Source organism: Fringilla coelebs (assembly GCF_963513975.1).
Source record: "Fringilla coelebs genome assembly, chromosome: 6".
Classification (NCBI taxonomy): Eukaryota; Metazoa; Chordata; class Aves; order Passeriformes; family Fringillidae; genus Fringilla; species Fringilla coelebs.
This window is the reverse complement of record NC_140034.1, coordinates 54,822,898-54,840,770: the sequence shown is the minus strand read 5'-3', so window position 1 is coordinate 54,840,770 and position 17,873 is coordinate 54,822,898. Positions and strand designations below refer to the sequence as shown.

Genomic DNA, 17,873 nt, shown 5'->3' with positions numbered 1-17,873 from the left:
CAGGTACCAGTTGGTATGTCTGACTGCATTTCCCTTCCCAGCTGGCAGCAGATGAGTGGGAACACTGCACCAAAGCCTGCTGGAATTCCAGCTTTCAGCTCCACATGGAGCACTACATCCAGCTGTGAACACTCACCAGAACAATTTTGCCATGGACCAAGGGAACCCTCTGGACGTGTCTTGCTCATTTCTCCCTGGAAAGAGACATGGCATGAGCACTTTCACAGCTATTGGAGAAATCCTGAAAAGGGCAGGAAATCAGGGTGATTAGAAGAGTTTTGTGCTGTCACACAACAGTTTACTTGTGTTGCTCCACGGTCCGGTACCAGCCATGGAGCTCTGCCCCACAGACATTCCAAAGGCCGGAGCATAAAGCAGCATTAGCATAAAAGGAGCTGTGTTGGCACAGGAATTACCTCGTTGGTATTTCCATCCCAGCCTGGAATTCCAGATGACACAGAGATCAGCTCAGCTTCATAATCCTTGTGGGTCCTTTTTATCTCACGATAACCTGTGATCTGGAAACACGGATTAAACATTTCAACTAGAACTTTGCAAAAGGAGATTTTGCCATTGTAGAGTGTGAGTTGCACAGATCTCGGAGGAAGAGAAAAGAAAGCATCAGGTCTCACCTAGCAGGTGTTGAATGAGCAGCTGGAGCAGAACAGCACCTATCCTGGAGCAGCTCCTGCCCGCAGCTCTGCGGCTCCGCCACTCATGTCCCAGGGATGCGGGGGCTCAGGACAGGAGGCGTGCCCTGTTCCGCTCAGGGGGGTGCCAGGGCAGAGTTGGGGTTTGGGGGGCGGGGGGTGGAGGGGGCGGGGCAGGGCCCCCTCCGGACGAGGGGTTCCGAGGGAGGGGGCGGGGTGGAGGGGGCACTTCTTCCCCCTCCCCCTCCCTCTAGTCCCCGCCCCTTCCCCGGACGCCGTCCTCCGGACCGGGGCCCGGGTGGGCGGGGGGGGGGGGGGACATAACGGGAGAGGCCGTTTGTCTGTTCGGTGGGCTCTATGTGTGTGATCTCTATGTGCGTTCACGTTGCAGAGTGACGTGACGCCCTCTGCTTCCCCACCCGCCCCCGAGCCCGGGTCCGGAGGAGGGGGCGGGGACTGAAGGGGGCGGGGACTGGAGGGGGAGTGTCCTGTCCGCCCCGCCCCCTCCCTCGGACCCCCTCCTCCGGAGGGGTCCCTGCCCAAACCCCCCGCCCCGGGGACCCCCAGTGTGATGTAGGGACAGCCGAACCCCGGCGGTGTCGGGCGGTGTATTGGACCGGAATGGGGGGACCCGCCGAGCGGGTCCGGCCCCGTGTGGGGGCTCCAGGGACACCGAGGGGCGCCGGCTCCGGCCCTCTGGGCTTTATTCTCCGGCGCCCCGAGCCCCGCGACTGCGGGGGAAAGAGGGACAGGGGGAGAGAGGACGGGAATAGGGAGGGATGAGGTGGGGAACGGAGAGGGGTTGGGGAGAAGGGGGGGTGGGGAAAGGCCGGGTGGGGGCAGAGATAATGGACAGAGGAGGGGTACAGGGGGAAGAGAGGGGAGTCAGGCTGGGGAGAGGGTAGGGAGAGGGGCGAAAGGAACGGGGGGCTCGGGGATGTGCAGGGGAACAGCGAGAAAGGGGAGACTGGGGAGTGGGGAGAGGGCAGGGGGGCTGGGAGGGAGAGGGGGGATTGGGGGGAGGGAGAAAAGAGCTGGAGGGGTAGAAAAGAGGAGATAAAGGGAGGAAGAAGGAGGAGGATAAGGGCAGGAGAAAGAGGGGGAAGAAAGAGAGGAATCGCCGCCGGGAGAGTCCGGTCCGGCAGCAACCTCCCGGAGCTCTGGGTGAGCAAATAGCGCCGGCAGCCATTTCTGGGCTTTAAATCACCTCGGCCCCGCCCCGCGCAGCCGCGCTGGGGCCCCGCGCACCTGAGCCAGGCCCGCCCCGCGCACCTGAGCCGGGCCGGGCCCCGCCGCTGGAGCCGCCCCCGGGACCGCTCGGGACCGCCCCAGAGCCCCGGGACCGCCCCTGAACCCGGGACCGCCCCTGAACCCGGGACCGCCCCTGAGCGCCGGGGCCCCGCCCTCCCCGGGATGGCGGCGGGACCATCGCTGCCGGCCCCGCCCCTCTCCCCTGGGCCGGGCCGGGGCTGCGAGCGGCACCGGGACCGGAGATTCGGCTCCGGCTCCTGCCGGTGTCTCTGGGGGTCCGGGCGGTGCCGCCTCTCCCCCGCCGGGCGGGCTGCGGGTCCCGGCCCCGCAGCACTAAGGCGGGCTTGGGGCCGGCACCGGGACCGGCAGGAGCCGCTCCGGGACGGGCGCTGGGGCCGAGCTCGGCGCTGCCGGGACCCGCCGGGGCTCCGGGCACGGCCCCGCCGCGGCCGCGGGGAGCCGGGGCCGGGCCGGACCCGGGCAGCCCACGGGATGCCGCGCTCAGCCCGACGCGCCGGGCCGGGCTCCGCTCCGAGCCCCGCACCCCTCCCGGCCGCCCGCGCTGAGCCCCGAACGCGGCCCCGGGGCTCCGCCGCCAGCCCCACCCGCGGTGCTCGGCCGCTGCCTCGGAGCTCTGCTGCGGCCGGGGGAGCCCGGCTTTGGGCTGTGCCCGAGGCACGACTCGGAGCCCAGAGACACGGACTCGCCCTGGCCCAAAGCCCGCCTGGAGCACCAAAACGCGGCGTTCGGCCTTTCGTTCAAGTCCAGCAAAACGCTGCACTTCGGCTTCTCTTGGTGAGCCCCAACAGTCAGCACTTGGTCTCCTCAAGCCCTGCAAACACAGCATTTAGTCCCTGTTCCTGAGCCCCAGCTCTGGCCGGAGGAGCCTGCTCTCGGGACTCCAAAATGCTCCATTTAGTCCCTGCTTTTAAGCTCAGAGCCTGATTTAGCACCCCCAAAACGCACACTAGGTGTCTCTCTGTGAGCCCCAAAATTGCTCCAGTCCGTGGTGTTTGGAGCCCCCAGAAGTGTCCCAGGCCATGGGTGGACCCAGCTGGGGCCCAACAGCAGCTCCCTCACCCCTCATGGGATGGGGAAGAGACCAGAGACAAAAATCCAGCTCAGAACACTTCAATAATGGAAACCAGTCAAATACAATCATTTCATATTAATGACAACACATAATAACAGTGAGAGCAACAAGAACAGTGAAAACAACAATGAACAGGAGAGAGAGAAAAGCCCCTCCACACCCCCCTTTAACATTTTAAATCCAAAATGTCATCCAGAGCACCACAAACTCCCAGTGTGGGGGATTTCCACATTCCTGTTATTTCCTCTGTGGTCAGTCCTGGGGATTTGTGGACTAAGGGAGGCACTGGCTGCTCCTCTGGGCAAGAGAAAGGCTCCTTCCCAAAACTATTCCCAAAAACAGAACCCCTGGAATTAGTGCCCTGGGAGCCCAGGCTGGTCCTTCCAGTCACTGGGGGTCACCCAGAGGGTCTTTACCAGCATAAAATGAAAATGACATCCTGGTCCAGTGCATTCCAGCAGGACTGGGCACTCCTGGCCACGGTGACCAGTCCATGGAAGTTGGACCAATGACAATCCAGGGGGATTGGAAGTTGGATTCTTGCAGATTTCATTGTGCAGAAGCTCCAGTTCTTTTCAGCACCTCTTGTTTAAATGTTTCCCTGCTGGAAGAGGTCAATTAGTCTTTTGAATGGCCAGATTGCCAGAGGCAGGGAAAACCAACCAGCATTCCCTGCACATCTCCATCACTTCCATGTCCACCTGCAGCGAGTGGCTGAAGGGCAGGAGCCAGCCCAGGACAGGCTCAGAGATGAGGCTTCCAGCCCAATCCACTCCAAGATGATTCCATCATCTTTCCCTGCATTAATTTTGCATCATTTCCTCTCAAATTTAAATGATTTATTAAATGAACGATTTCAAATTATTCCAGGAATAAAAAGGGAAGCATCAAACATACAAGAATCATTCCCATGTCCATCAAATCATTATTAATTGGAAATCTATTCCCTCATCTCTTTTCTTGTGTAGCTTTCCTGGAAACCCTTAGGATCCCACAGTTTTCCAGAGACATTGGCATGGATTACCAGAGGATTTGCTCTGTTAGAAATCCAGAGAGGTTTACAACACTTGTTCCTCTGCATCTTTGTCCCTTACCCAGGTTTCATACAGAATAGTACTGTGGGAGAAGTTTGGAATTACTAGAAACGGATCAGGTTCTAGTTGAGAAGCCATCTGCTTCTCCACTGTTTCAAAATTCTTAGAATTACCTGCAACGTGCCCTAGAACACTGCCGTGAAAACACCAATCAGAGGAACATCCTAAATAGAGAAAACTGCCTCCAGCAGCAGCTGGAATGATCCCATTGCTGCTCTTACCTGGTCTCCAGGTGCTCCTGCCAGAGCTCCCAACAGCCATTGCCATTCCTAAACATGAGCTATGGAAGACATTCCCGCTGTCCATGAGGGTGAGGAGGCACTTTGGGATGGTCTTGGCTGTGCAATCAGACAGGAGAGTGTCAATGATCTTGCGGTCCCTTCCAAGCCAAAGCAGCTCCTGATTCCATGGGATGATCAGCACCTTTCCCAGTTCCATTCCAGAAACATCCTCCCACTAACCCAGGACTTCCCCCCTCCTCTTTTTGCTCCACATCAGGGATATGTGGCCGGGTGCCACAGGCATAGGATGCCTCAGCATTCCCTGGGGATGCCATTCAAGGCTGAATTTGTGGCCTCAGAGCTCTGCAATGACTGCTCAGTTCCAGTTGGGGATATCTCAAACAGCAGGGTGGGGTGTTTGCTCCCTCTCCCACCCAGCCACTAGGACAACTCACATGGAATGTCACTGACTGACTAGGTCTGGAATTCCTGGCTCAAAAGGCAGGTGGTGGAATATCCTCTCCTGGGAAAATCCAGGATGCCAGGAGGGTCCCTGGAAGTCACAGGTCAGAGGCAGATGAACAATCCTGAACTGGTTTTCAGGGGAGGCATCCCCAGCCTGTGGCTGCAATGACTCCAAAGCTGTTCCTTCCACTTGGGCCAGCCAGGGAAAACATCCCCACCATGGATTTCTGACAGGAAAAACTTCACAGCTCCAGGATACTTGGCTCCTCCCAAATCCAGGCTAGCTCCAACAGGCTCTAAGGAATAAAAAACAGGAAAGACCATCTCAGGGTGCACACCACAAGCTAGGCACCACATTCCTCGTTGGAACTGGGCTGTTCCCACATCTCTGTGACAGTTGGGAGCATCTCCATTTCCTCACTCCTCCATTTAGGAGAAAGAGACATAAGAGCCCTTTAACAACCAGCGTGCAATCCCAACAATCCAGGGAAAACCACCTCACTCAGGAAAGAAATTTAATGCCCAGTTTTGGACAAAAGCAAATAGCAGGACTGGAAACATTTCCAGGCAAGGAGCCTCTCAGCTCTGGAAACGCAGCTCCCAGGCTTCTTCCCATGGAAGCCCCAAACTTGCCCCTGACTGAGCTCAGGGAGAAAGCCCCACTCATTTCACCAGCCAGGTGCTGAGCAAAATCCATGCACACCCCAGGAAAGTATGCCTGACCCGCCAGGGCAAAGAAACAGGATGATCTATAAGCTTCCTTCCAACCAGACCATTCCAGGAATTTAAGGCTACTTAAACTTGATTTGAGCCGCTTCTCAGCTCACAACTCCTTCCCAAGCCTCATCCTCTGGGCTGCCTTTCCCAGACCTTGCTGGGAAGGGAAGCAGTCACTTCTCTCCCCAGACACACCCACTGCCAATTGCTGTGCCTCGCCCAAAACCACTGAGTGACACAGGCGCTAATCCACTGTCTTGGCTGTTTTCCATAATCCAGCATTCAGGGACTCCACAGGTGGACAATCAGGATCAATCCCAGGTTCCAGGCACTAGCACAAAGCAGCTGCTGTGCTGGAAGGGCAAATTTCAGAGGCTCCTCTCCCCTTAGCTGGGAATTCAGTGCTGCAAAGGGCCTGGCAGTGATTGTGGATTTATCTTTTCCTATGGATTCATCCCCAACATTCACTGCCAAGTGCTGCTGGAACATCTCCCCACAGAAAAAAGCTGTGCCCACTCTAGAGGGTCCTCAGTGGGGTCCCTGCCCAGTTTCCCAGGATGGATGGGAAGCTACTACTGACAGTCTGGATCTCAGGAGAACTTCAGTAAATTGCTGAAAGCTTCTAAAAAAACAGGGACTTGTTTCCAAGTCTAAGGCAGCTCAAATCCCATTCCTAATAATGTGTTGCAAAAATGTGTCCGTGTGCAGGAATCTCCTTTTAACCTGATTTCAGGGAACAGCTGCCTGAGATTTTAGTTAAAATTTACACCAACCTGTGACAAATCAGACAGAAAAAAAATACCCAGAAGCTCAAGGTTGACTAAGCATGCAGAAAAAAACACAGGAGCTCATTCCTGCACAGCCCACACCTGACACTTTGGTTCATATGGGAAATAGATGGGAAGTGCAGAACCAAGTTCAATCCTACCTTTAAGCAATCCCCAAGGAGTTGATAGCCCTCCAATGAAACCCTGGCTCAGGACAAGGCTCTCCTGCCTGTACCCCTGATCCAGGTGAGCACATGTGCTCCAGCTGGGAGGGACAGTTCCTTGAGCGGCAACGTCTCCTACCTGGACCTGGGCCTTCCCCAGCCTTTGGTGGCCGCTGTCTCCATCCTCCCACACCTCCTCATCTTCCTCCTCACCAGGGTTGGCGTCGTCATCCTGCAGAGCAAACACAGGGACAGTCACCAGCCTGCTCATCCCCAGCCTGGGCAGCAGGGACGGACTGGTGGCACCCTCTGGATGTCACCCTGTGCCTGGCACCATCCCTGCTCCACGGCCCATCCCCGTTCCTGCCTTGGCAGCTCCTTTGAATGGGATGTTAAACCACAAACGTTTGCTCTGCCGGGGCTGGGACAGCAGAGCCTCCCCCGAGGCAGTGGGCAAAGCTCCTGCTGCCACATCCTCTGCCCCCCACAGCCCTGCTGGGGCTGGCAGAGCAAAGGAAACGCCTCAGCTCCTGCTGGAAATTTCCTCCTGTGCCCATCAACCCTGAGAAATTGTGGCTGCTGTCCCTGGACTGAACTCAGCAGTTCCTGGATTTTCCTGCGGCTATGCTCATAATGCTGTGGCTTAAACATTTTGAACAGTGACCAGTCCCTGCCCAAATATCAAAACTAAGCCTTTTCAGTCACGTTCCATTTATTCTCCCTTTCTCATTGTTATTTCTGTGACATTCATTATTGTTGCAGCAATAGAAATAAACAGGAGTGGAAATTTGAGAAACAAAGAACAAAAAATGGCTTTTGTGACATATTCTTCTTGAGAAATCAGTTCTATTTCTGAAACAGGACTTCAATTTCAATGGGAGCAAGAGATAAATCCACTTGCAGGGAGTTAAGAGATAAATCCTCCACTTGGAGGGCCCATTGGTCTGACCCAGCTGAGCGGGTACAGAGATCTCGGGAGCTCCCGAAGTCTGAGGAATGAGGGTGGTGCAAGGAGCAGCACAGGATCCAAGCCCAGCACGGCTCACCCTGGGAGGCTCCACAGGAGCCAAATCCCACGTAAGGCCATTCCCCAGGACATCCTCCTTCAGGGGAACTGGAGTGCAGATCCAGATCCTGACGCCTCTGCACAGCTAAAGAAAACTCAGCACTGCCTAAAGCTGTGTCATCCCAAACCATGTTCCCTCCTGAAAACCAGAAAACGGTGCACCTGGGGAGCACTGGGAAGGAAAGCTGCGAACAGCTTTTACAATCCATTTTATCTCGCCTGGGACTTTCCCCACCTTCCCTACTGACTGCTTCACTTTCACCTCAGAACACTCATTCTCTCCCCCGCACATTAACTCACATTTTACTCCAAAATGTTCCTTTTGCTCCCGACAGAATCCTCCCCGGAGCGACGCCCCGGGCCCCGCCCGGCCGAGGCGGCTCCGGGGCCCGCACTCGCGGGCCGTCCCCTTTCCCCGCTCGGGGCTATCCCCGTCCCCCGCTCACCTCCGAGCCCGGCGCCGCCGCCCTCAGTGCCCCGGCCCGGCCCCGCCGCTCCCCGGGCTCCGCCATTGCCGCTCCCGGCTCCGCGCCTGCGCTCCAGGCACAGCACCCCCGGTTCCTGCCGGGAGCGGTCCCGGCCGACGGCCCCGCGGCCTCGCACGGCCAGTCCCCGTCGTTGTCCCGGCCCAGCTCCATGTCCCGGTCCCGGTGCCGGCGGAGCCGCGGGAAGCGCCCGGCGCCCTCGGAGCTGCAGTACCGGGTGTGTCCACAAGGCGGTAGCACTGCGGGTGCAGCGGCCACTGCGCATGCGCATCTGTTTTAGGGGTGCCAATAAATCCCAGTTTCAGTGAATCCCAGATCCCGGATTTCGGGTGTTCCAGCGGGAGCAGGGAGAAAGAACGCCGCGTACACAGAGCTGTTTCTAGTTCCTTCATAAAGACCATCTTGTCTTACCTCTTCGAGCTCTTTATTGTTTCATTTATGTACACAAACGTTTTATTTGTATTTTCAAATCCTACAGATCCATATTGAGAATTTGTTACAGTCTAAAATCCTGACTATAACACAGCAGGTACGCGGGCTTATTTTTAAATCAATTTTTATATAAATTAAGATTATTTCTCAATATATAGAAAATGAGAATCTTTGTAGCTTTAAGTATTTTACACACAAACCCCTCAAGAATTTTCTGGCATTTTTTGGGCTATAGCCTCCCTTGGGTTTTAGGAGGACCTCTCCTGACCCCCCCTCTTCCCTCGCTCACCTGGCTCACCCTCCACAGACCTTGGGGTGTCCCACATGACACCATCACCCCCCTGGAGTCCCCCATCTCCCTTTTTCCTCTCCCCCAGAGATGGCACAAAAGGAGTCCAAGTGCTCTGGCCAGCAGCTCGGTACTTCCATAAAAGCCCTTTCCACATCCCCCCCAGAAAGGGGGAAGAATCAAGGTAGGGCAGGGCAGCTCCCCAAGGGGTTGGAATCTCTGCAGCTCCTATCCTGCAGCACAGGGAGTGTCCCTGAGGGTGGTGCCTCATCTCCCACCCCGGCTCTGCTCTGGCACATTCCCCCTCGCTTCCTGCGCTCCAGACAATGCCAGGAGATGTCTCCTCCCTTCCCTGTGGTGCTGCTGCAGGGACGCCATGGCACCAATGGCTTGGAAGATGAATCTGGACAACAACCCTGGGATCCTGAGGGTCTGATATCCAGCCTCTCTTCCTGAGGGTCCAAAATCTGACACCCCTCACCGCAGCGGGGTTGTCCTCTCCTTTCAGCTGACTAGGAGCCATGGGTGGACCAGGCAGCGAGGATCCGGCTTTTTGCTTTCCTCACGGCGTTCCTCAAGTCCACATTCCTGAGGCCATAGAAGGACGGGCTCAGCCTGGGGACAGTGACAGAGTACCCCAGGGAGATGAGCTTGTCCTGCTCCAGAGAGTGGCTGGAGACGGCGCAGATCCGTGAGGGTAGAGCTGCCGTGGGACAGAGCGATGGAGGCCGGGTGGGAGGTGCAGGTGGACGAGGCCTCGTGTCACCCGGCCAAGTGGCTGCGCAGGACGGCAGCCAGGACGGACGGGGAGGACACCAGGATGAACCTGGATGAGCCACGGTGCTCAGCACGTTGAACTCCGCTGTGGCGGCCACCATGGCCTTGCTGGAGTGGGTGTCAGAGCAGGACAGGGCCAGCAGCAGGGGCCTGCCACAAACCAAGTGCTCGATGGCCCAGAAGTGACAGAACGGGATGTGGAACGTGGAAATATGGTATGGAGCGTGGAGCTGAGCCCCTCAGCCAACATCCCAATGCAAATCCTCTGGGGCATGGGCATGGAGTAGAGCAGGGGCCTGCAGTGGCCATGGTCGTAGGCCATGGTGGCCAGCACAAGGCACTCGTTGGTGGCCCAGGTGGCGCGGGAGAAGAGCTGGGTGACGCATCTCACAAAGAAAATCACCTTCTTCTCCACCAAAATAGCCCTCAGGCTCCAGGGAATAATGGTGGAGGAGCAGCAGATGTCCAGCAGGGACAAGTGGCTCAGGAAGAAGCCCATGGGGATGCGGAGGCGCCGATCGATCCGGATCAACACGATGACTCTCAGATTTCCTAGGAGAGTGACCACGTAGAGGGCAAGGAACAACACAAAAACATCACCTGTAGATCTGCTTGGGTGGTGAAGCCCAGGAGAATAAATTCAGATGCAAACATCTCATTTTCTCCAGCCATATTGAACATTTTATATATGCAGTTCAGCTGCTTTCTGTCTTTAGATTGAAGTGTTTAATGCACATAAATCCATTGATAATGATAAGAATGTTAATTTTTGTCAAGCATTTACAAAACCTTCAGTCAATAAAAGGTAAATTCTCCTTGAAAGAGAAATACCAGAAGTTCCTGGCACCAGTAACCCTGTTCAGCCAATGTATTTGGAAGCAGGGGCATATTTAAGCCATTAAGAAGGGAAAGACCATATCAAAATAAATAAAACATAAATAAGTTGCAAGGCTTCCTCCTAGTTCTTCTCAATCCACTTACCTATGGAATTCCATGATTTTCCTGATAATTCCTGGGAAAATGAAATTATTTCTTATCTTTTGACCATTCCCTGTCCAGCCTGAGCACTTGAGAAATAAATACCTGCTCCCAGGAAGAGATTTTCTAGGTGAAAGCATTGGAAAATGGGACTTCCCTTAGTGTATTTTTTCCTGGTGTAGGAATAAGAGCTGGAACTTGTCTTACCTCACTTTGCTTTAGATGTGATGCTTGATTTGGAGGTAAAAGATAAATTCATGTTCCATCTTGCTGTTCACCAGGGAGAGATCAGCAGGTGCTAAAACCCCACTCTACAACAGACAGAATAAATCAACATGGATTTTTCTCCTGGAAAATCATGGCTTGATGGAGTTGCACCAGAAAGTAAACCAAGAGTAAGCATTGCTGGCTCCTGACAAATGGATCCAAACCTGGAAATGTTATTATTTCATGAGCTGTGGTTGAAGGCTGAGTTCACCCCCAGAACCTGACATCTCTTTCAGGTGTTCTATGGTCTCCTGGAGTTACTAAGGAGAATTTAGAACTGCTTTTCATTACCCTCATGAAGATGACAGAGGTGTTAAAAATAAGGAAGACCAAACATTTTTGGGGCTGAATTTCCCCCCAGAGGCAGAATCCACCTGCTGCCATCAGAGAATTGACCTTGATTTCTTGCTTAAATGAAGTCCAGCCTCACTTTTCCTTACTTAACCAACCAGCTTTACTTTGTGTGATGGATCAGACACCTGGAATGGAAATAAACTCAGTTAAAACCCATGGGTTATATTTTATTCCTGCTGAGAAGCAGGTGGTTGGTGTGGAATAACTAATGGAATGTTCATCCTGTCCTCCTGTGGTGAGGATCTCCATTGTGGCACCCAAATTTCATAAAATCTTTGGGTAAAGCAGTAGAAGAGCTTCCAATGATCTGCCCTAGGATTCACCAAGATTACCCCACCCAGCCTGGCCTTAAACACTTCCAGGGATAGGGCAGCCACAGCTTTTCTGGGAAATTCATTCCAGGGCCTCACCACATTCTCAGGGAAGGATTTAATCCCAATATTCCATCTAACTCCACCTGAAGGATTCAGAAAACCTGAAGCATCAGTGGGAAATTGTCCTAAGACAAAAATAAAGTGTAGTTTAAAGCATCGTTTCCAAATGTGAGGACTTCAAACACCCAATATTTTCAACAGACTCAGGAGCTGACACTTGGAAAATGAAATATCCAGGTGGGATCAGGCACACAGTGCCATTGTTTTATTTATGGCCTACTTCTCAGTTTCCTGAGCAAGAGCAAGGCACTTTGCTACCCAAGGCTTACAGGAAAAAGAAGGTTTTATGTAAAATAAAAAGGAGATCATGTTTCCAGCAATGTCCAATAGATGGTGGTGACACACAGGAAATACTGATGGATATTTTTTAAGCTTTTTCCCCTTCCAGTTCTCCATTTCATACCTTAAAAGGATTTTTGTGGCTCTTTAATGTCCCTTGGGATTGACAACGGAGTACCGTAGTGCACCAAAGGAGCAAAAATAAGTTGCTCATGTAAAAACAGGAATTAAATTAATCTGGAAGTAGATGAAATGCAACTTTTTACAAGGAAAGGGGGTTTTTGACAACAAAAACCAGGTTGATTTGTCAACCTTGCCAGCACCAAGTTTTCATCCAGAATGTAGAGAAATGAGGGAGCTGCAATTTTGATCAGGAGTTATTTCTTGCCTAAAAATTTGACTTTTAAAATAATTATCACCCTTCATCTTTTAATTTCAGGTTTTCAGGTTTTTTCTTGCTTTGCTTTGTTATTTTTCAGTCCCTTTTCCTCACTGCCAAAGGGCAAATCTCTGGATACAAACTCCGCTGATAATATTCCTGACTTTGTTTTTGGCAAACCACCAGGGGCATAAAGAGGAAAACTAATTAGAGCTTTGTTTGAAGGCTTTGAAAGGCAGAAATTGGGGGTGGAAAAAGGACCAGGCAAAGGTGACTGGTTGAATTGAACCTGGAAATTTACCCAGTTTTCAAATATGAAGCTGTTTATTAATTAATTCATTGACTTGGTTTATGGGCGATATCTCATTATCTCCAAACTGCGTTAAAACTGCAAATTGAACAATTTAGAATGTTATCCTCCCATCTTTCCTAGAAAGGGCTTTTCATGGGAACTGCCTCCCTAATCCAGCCCAGAAATCACAGAAGTCTGGAATGTGGGGGTTTTTATGTGTTAAACCCACATAACCTTTATACAAGGGATCCTGACACCTTTCACACAATCCTGGAGTGGTTTGGGATGGGTGGGACCTGAAGGATCATCTAGTTCCACCCTGCTGCCATGGGCAGGGCCAACTTCCACTAGCCCAGGGTGCACCAAGCCCCATATCCATAACTATATATGGATACAAATGGATAACTTGCCATCCTAGGGCCAGAGATCTCCTAGATGTCTGTCCTTTCTGATCCAAAATCATAAATATATATTAAAATGCAATATCAAATATACATTTTCCCATATATTTATACATAAAATGCAAAATATTATTGGATTAAATGTGTGCACCAACACCCACATGTTACTGGATTTTCTTCTCCCTCACAAGCCTCCATCAATCCCGTTTCATTTCCAGCTGAAACCAAGGTATGGATGAGAGCCCCAGCATGAGGGAGGGGAAAAAAAGAGCCAGACAAAATTCCCTGTCCCTGATAGCACAACAAATCAGAATAAAAGGATTAAAGATAAAAATCCAATTCTTACCTCACCAGAGGAGCATCAGGATCAGAAGGTGCTTTGAGGAACCCTCTCTATCAGCAAAATATCCTTTAATAGAAATACAATTTAATTTTTATAATGAACATAACTATACTTCAGGGTCAGGGGTGGGTTTGCTCCAGGTATCCATTGCAAACAGCTCAGGCTGTCCTGGATGGATCCCTGGAGCAGCCAGCTGGGATTACAGGGGGTGAGGGCTAATCCAAGCCTCCAGGCAAGGACTGAATCCAAAATGCTTACAGGCTACTCCTGGCCTAGCACTGGGAGGTGTGTACAGGACTCACCTGTCAGAACGTAATCCAGAGTCCATTAAACCTTCTTATTCTGCTCCAGTTATTCCCAGGAGTATCTCAGCTGTCCACAAAGTACAGTTTGCATCCTCAGATGGGATTGATCTGTTATCAATAACTCATCCCATGATATCTTAGGTGGAATTAGAGGGATCAAGAGACTCCAGGTAGGCTGGAAGAGGATGTGCCATGTCCGAAGGAGATCCATGCAGGGCCACAGAATCCTGGAATGGTTTGGGTTGGAAAGGGCCCTAAAGATCATACAGCTCGTGCTGATGTTTTGGTTGGGCGTCGCTCTGCAAACAACAACATTTTAACATCAGTGTTGGAATTTGGTGAGTTTACATACCAAAATTTCACCACTGACTCCCATTAGTTCCTGCTTTATTCCCCATCCCCCAAGCAGAGCTTCAAACACCCCCTCTTTTCTCAAAATAATAAATAAAACCAGGCAATCCAGTTATTTCCATGGGAAACTTTTGATACTTAGAAAAGAATGACCAAGAAGGCAAAACAGTTTGAAGAGAAGTTAAATAATTATCAGGTAATTAAGTATAAACCTTTGAACTGTTTATCACTCAATTTCTTTGGCATTGACCCAAATCAGATCTATTTTATCTTTTTCCAGGACTGCATTGCACCAAATCACCACTGACTTCCCCAAAAACCTAATTTTTCCACCTTCCAGCTTGCTTCATAAATCAGAATCAGATTTATTCCAAGCCTCCTGATGTTCTCTGAGGCAAGACTCCAAACCACCAGGACAGCTGGTGACAATGAGGCAGGTCCAAGGTTGACCTAAATTCTATATTTTTTTAAAATCTGGTATTTTTTAAAATTCTTAATCCAGTCTATCAAACTGCTATATTATATATAATTCACAGTGGATAAAGTTCACATAAATAAATTAATGTTTTATACCTTTCTGAGCTCCAGCAGGCTGAAACATCCAAGAACCAATTCAATCCGGTCAGGGCTGGATCTGTGATCACAACAAGGTGCCTATTAGAGGACGTTGTTAAACTGGCAACCAGGACTTCTGCAGAGGGAACAACCTGCTTGGGCTGAGCTTAAATAGACCTTGTGGGTCAAGGTGTGGATGGAGCCCCCAGATGGGGTGATTAATGCAAATTAGTTCACTCTGGGACAATTAATCACTGTCTGAAAGTGCCCAGAGCTGCCTGCCCAGGTGTGGACATCTGGGCTGCAGGTACCTCACTGTGGAGAATCCCATCCTTGAAGGAAAACTGGGCTGCCTGGTGTCCACAGAAGGACATGAGCATCTCCAGAGCCAGAGGTGCTTTGTGTGACACCTGGGGACCCTCTGACCAGCTAGTGCCACGTGTCCATGTGACGTGGTGGCTCATCCATGTGATGGACTTGAGATCCCTGAAGCACAATGAATTTCAGAATTCCATTCTATCCCTTTTTTTTTTCCCCCCCTCTTTTCTTTGTTTATGTGCTGTGCCATGAGGAGCCCTGAGGGTTTAGTCCCAGGAGAGCAGAGGGAACATATTTACAGCCCTGTCACCCACCAGCTCAGAGTTGGAGTCAGGGAAGGAGCACATCCCTCTCCACATCAGTCTGGATGTTCCCTGCTGCATTTGGGATAAACCCTTGGCTCCCACCACCACAGCAAGGGCACAGGAGAAGCTGTAAATCCAAGAGAAAGAAGTTGGATTCCTTCTTCATGTCCTCATATCCTCTTTTTTGGGGCTGTGCTGGAAAACAGCCTTCCAAAAGAAGGATGTTTTATAGTAAATGGGAGTAATGGCTTCTGCAAATTGGTTTTTGTATTCCTTAGGCAGCTAAAGCAAGATAAATGGATTTATGGAAGTGTTAAGGACAATTCTTATTTAGTTATGAAGAATTGTCAGCAGAATGCAGTTGTTAACAAATCAGCCTCTGGAATTGGATTGTTATAAAATTAATTCCCATTCAAAGTAAGTTTTATCTTAATTCCCATGGTTTTTGGATGTTTCAGCCTGCTGGAGCTCAGAAAGGTAGAAACCGTGAATTTATCCATGTGAGTGATATATAATACAACAGTTTGATGGACTGGAATAACAATTAAAAGCAAAGAAAAAATATTCTTAATGTGGTGTAATCAGGGATTTCACTGGCACTGGCACTTTCTCCCACTCCAGGTTTACATTATCTCTAATGAGATTCCTCCAAGGTGCCTTCTGAAACAAATTTCTTTCAAACCAAAAGAGAATATGTATGTGATTCTTTTCTTCATTATTAATTAACATGTGCCAGAATAAATCCATAATTTTAGGTATCCAAGCACAGAATACCAAATTTGCCATTTGTGTTTCTTTAAGCTCTGTGTTCTTTTCTAGGCAACTCAGCTGATAAAAAAATATAGAATTTATGTTTGGAAAATATATGGAATATACCAAAGTATGGCTATTGAAATGCTGATAGATTTGAGTTAAATATGACCCAAGAGCAAAACTCTGCGTTTTACAATTTTCATGCATTTCTTCCCTTTGCCTCAGCAGGTAACACCTGGCCATGGGAGGAAACTACACACAGCCCAAATTCATCCTCCTGGGAATTACAGACACTCCCTGGGCGCAGGCCCCTCTTTTTGGGCTCTTTCTGTTGATTTATGTTGTCACTTTGGTAGGGAACATTGGGCTGATGGTCTTGGTTTGGGTGACTCCCAGCCTCCACACCCCCATGTACTTCTTCCTCACCCACTTTTCCCTGGCCGACATCTGCTATTCCACCGTCATCTCCCCAAAAATGCTCACAGATCTGTTATTTGGGGATAAAACCATTTCCTGGGCCGGCTGCGTGACACAATTCCACCTCTTTGCTCTCTTTGTCACGGCCGAGTGTCACCTCCTGGCCGCCATGGCCTACGACCGGCACGTGGCCATCTGCCACCCCCTGAGCTATGTCCTGGTGGTGTCCCCCCGGGCCTGCTGGCACCTGGTGGCCTGGTGCTACCTCGTGGCCTCCCTCAGCGCCCTCCTCTACACCGGCTGCACGTTTGGGGGTTCCTTCTGTGGGCCTCGCCACGTCGATCACTTCTTCTGCGACGCCAGCCCCGTGCTGAGGCTGGCGTGCTCCGACACCCGCGGCAGCGAGGCCACCATCTTCGCCCTGGCCACGGCGCACGGGCTGGGCACCAGCCTGGTCATCCTGCTCTCCTACGGCCGCATCCTGCATGCCGTCCTGGGCATGAGCTCAGTGCCCAGCAGGGCCAGAGCCTGCCGCACCTGTGCCTCCCACCTGGCGTCCGTGTCCGTGTTCTACGGCTCCCTGTTCTTCATGTACCTGCAGCCGGCATCGCGGCACGGCAGCCGGGACAAGGTGGCCTCTGTCTTCTACACCGTGGTCAGCCCCATGCTCAACCCTTTCATCTACAGCCTGAGGAACAAGGAGGTGAAGGCAGCGCTGGGGAAGTGCAGGAGGAGGGTGTTAAACCTCTGCCGGTATCAGAGAGGTGCGGCTCGTGACACCAGGGAGTCCTGGAATGGTTTGGGTTGGAAGGGACCTTAAAGATCATCTGGTCCTACACTCCATGGGCAGGGACACCTTCCACTACACCAGGCATTCCAAACTCCATCCAACCCTGGCCTGGAACTCTTCCCGGGATAGGGCAGCCACAGCTTCTCTGGGCAGCCTGTGCCAGGGCATCCCCACCCTCACAGGGAAAAATTTCTTCCCAGAATCCCATCTAAATCGACTCTCAGCTTAAAGCCATTCCCTGTTGCTCTGCCACTCCATGCCCTTGTGGAAGAAAACTGCTCCTCTAAAGCAAGAATAAAAATTAAAATTAAATTATATGGATTTTACCATTATCCTCAAAGTTTTATATGTGTTCTTCCATAGTTCCTCACAAAATTCAATTACGATATTTATCCTGGAGAAATAGACCCCACGGTCACATATTCCTTGGAAGGAAACAGGAATGGGAGCCTCAGACTTCAATTTCCTTTGTGACCACAAGGCTGTTGGAAGAAATCACCCAGAATTATTCCAGGGTATTATTCCAATTGCACCTTTCTTTCTCTCAGGAAAAACAAATCACAGCTTTATTGGTTTATAACTTATTTTACACTGATCAATATGTATTTTTCTTGCAAGATTATTGTCCTTATCCCTAAACTCCAAAAAAATGCCTCAAATAAAATTCCTAAAAAAAAATTGTTACCTGTGAGTTATTTATTAGAGCTAAGCTACTGGGGTGGGAAGGAGCATTTGGGAAAAATAAGAGTATTTTAAAATTTGGTTGATAAATGAGTAAGATAAAAGGCTTTAAAAGTGCATTTTTTTCTGACTTAGAGGGATAAAAAGCTGATGCAAGTCAGGATCTCAAGATATACCTTGGAATATCAAGGGGAATGCAA

At 51.0% G+C, this 17,873-nt stretch overlaps 1 protein-coding gene and 1 long non-coding RNA gene across 2 annotated transcripts; one reads left to right on the top strand and one right to left on the bottom strand.

Annotated features, from left to right (window-relative positions):
• Positions 1 to 4,601: 4,601 nt before the first annotated feature.
• On the bottom strand, positions 4,602 to 8,085 carry LOC311155237. The gene is made up of 3 exons (XR_014616250.1): positions 7,935 to 8,085; positions 6,562 to 6,654; positions 4,602 to 5,070 (listed from the first exon to the last, which is right to left on the bottom strand). It is a non-coding gene; the product is annotated as an uncharacterized lncRNA (long non-coding RNA).
• A 7,941-nt stretch (positions 8,086 to 16,026) lies between these two features.
• LOC311154822 (olfactory receptor 8A1-like) lies at positions 16,027 to 17,022 on the top strand (the record flags this gene model as incomplete). The annotated part of the gene is made up of 1 exon (XM_084207595.1): positions 16,027 to 17,022. One exon carries the CDS (start codon positions 16,027 to 16,029, stop codon positions 17,020 to 17,022), a length of 996 nt encoding a protein of 331 aa, XP_084063721.1.
• Between the last annotated feature and the right edge of the window lie 851 nt (positions 17,023 to 17,873).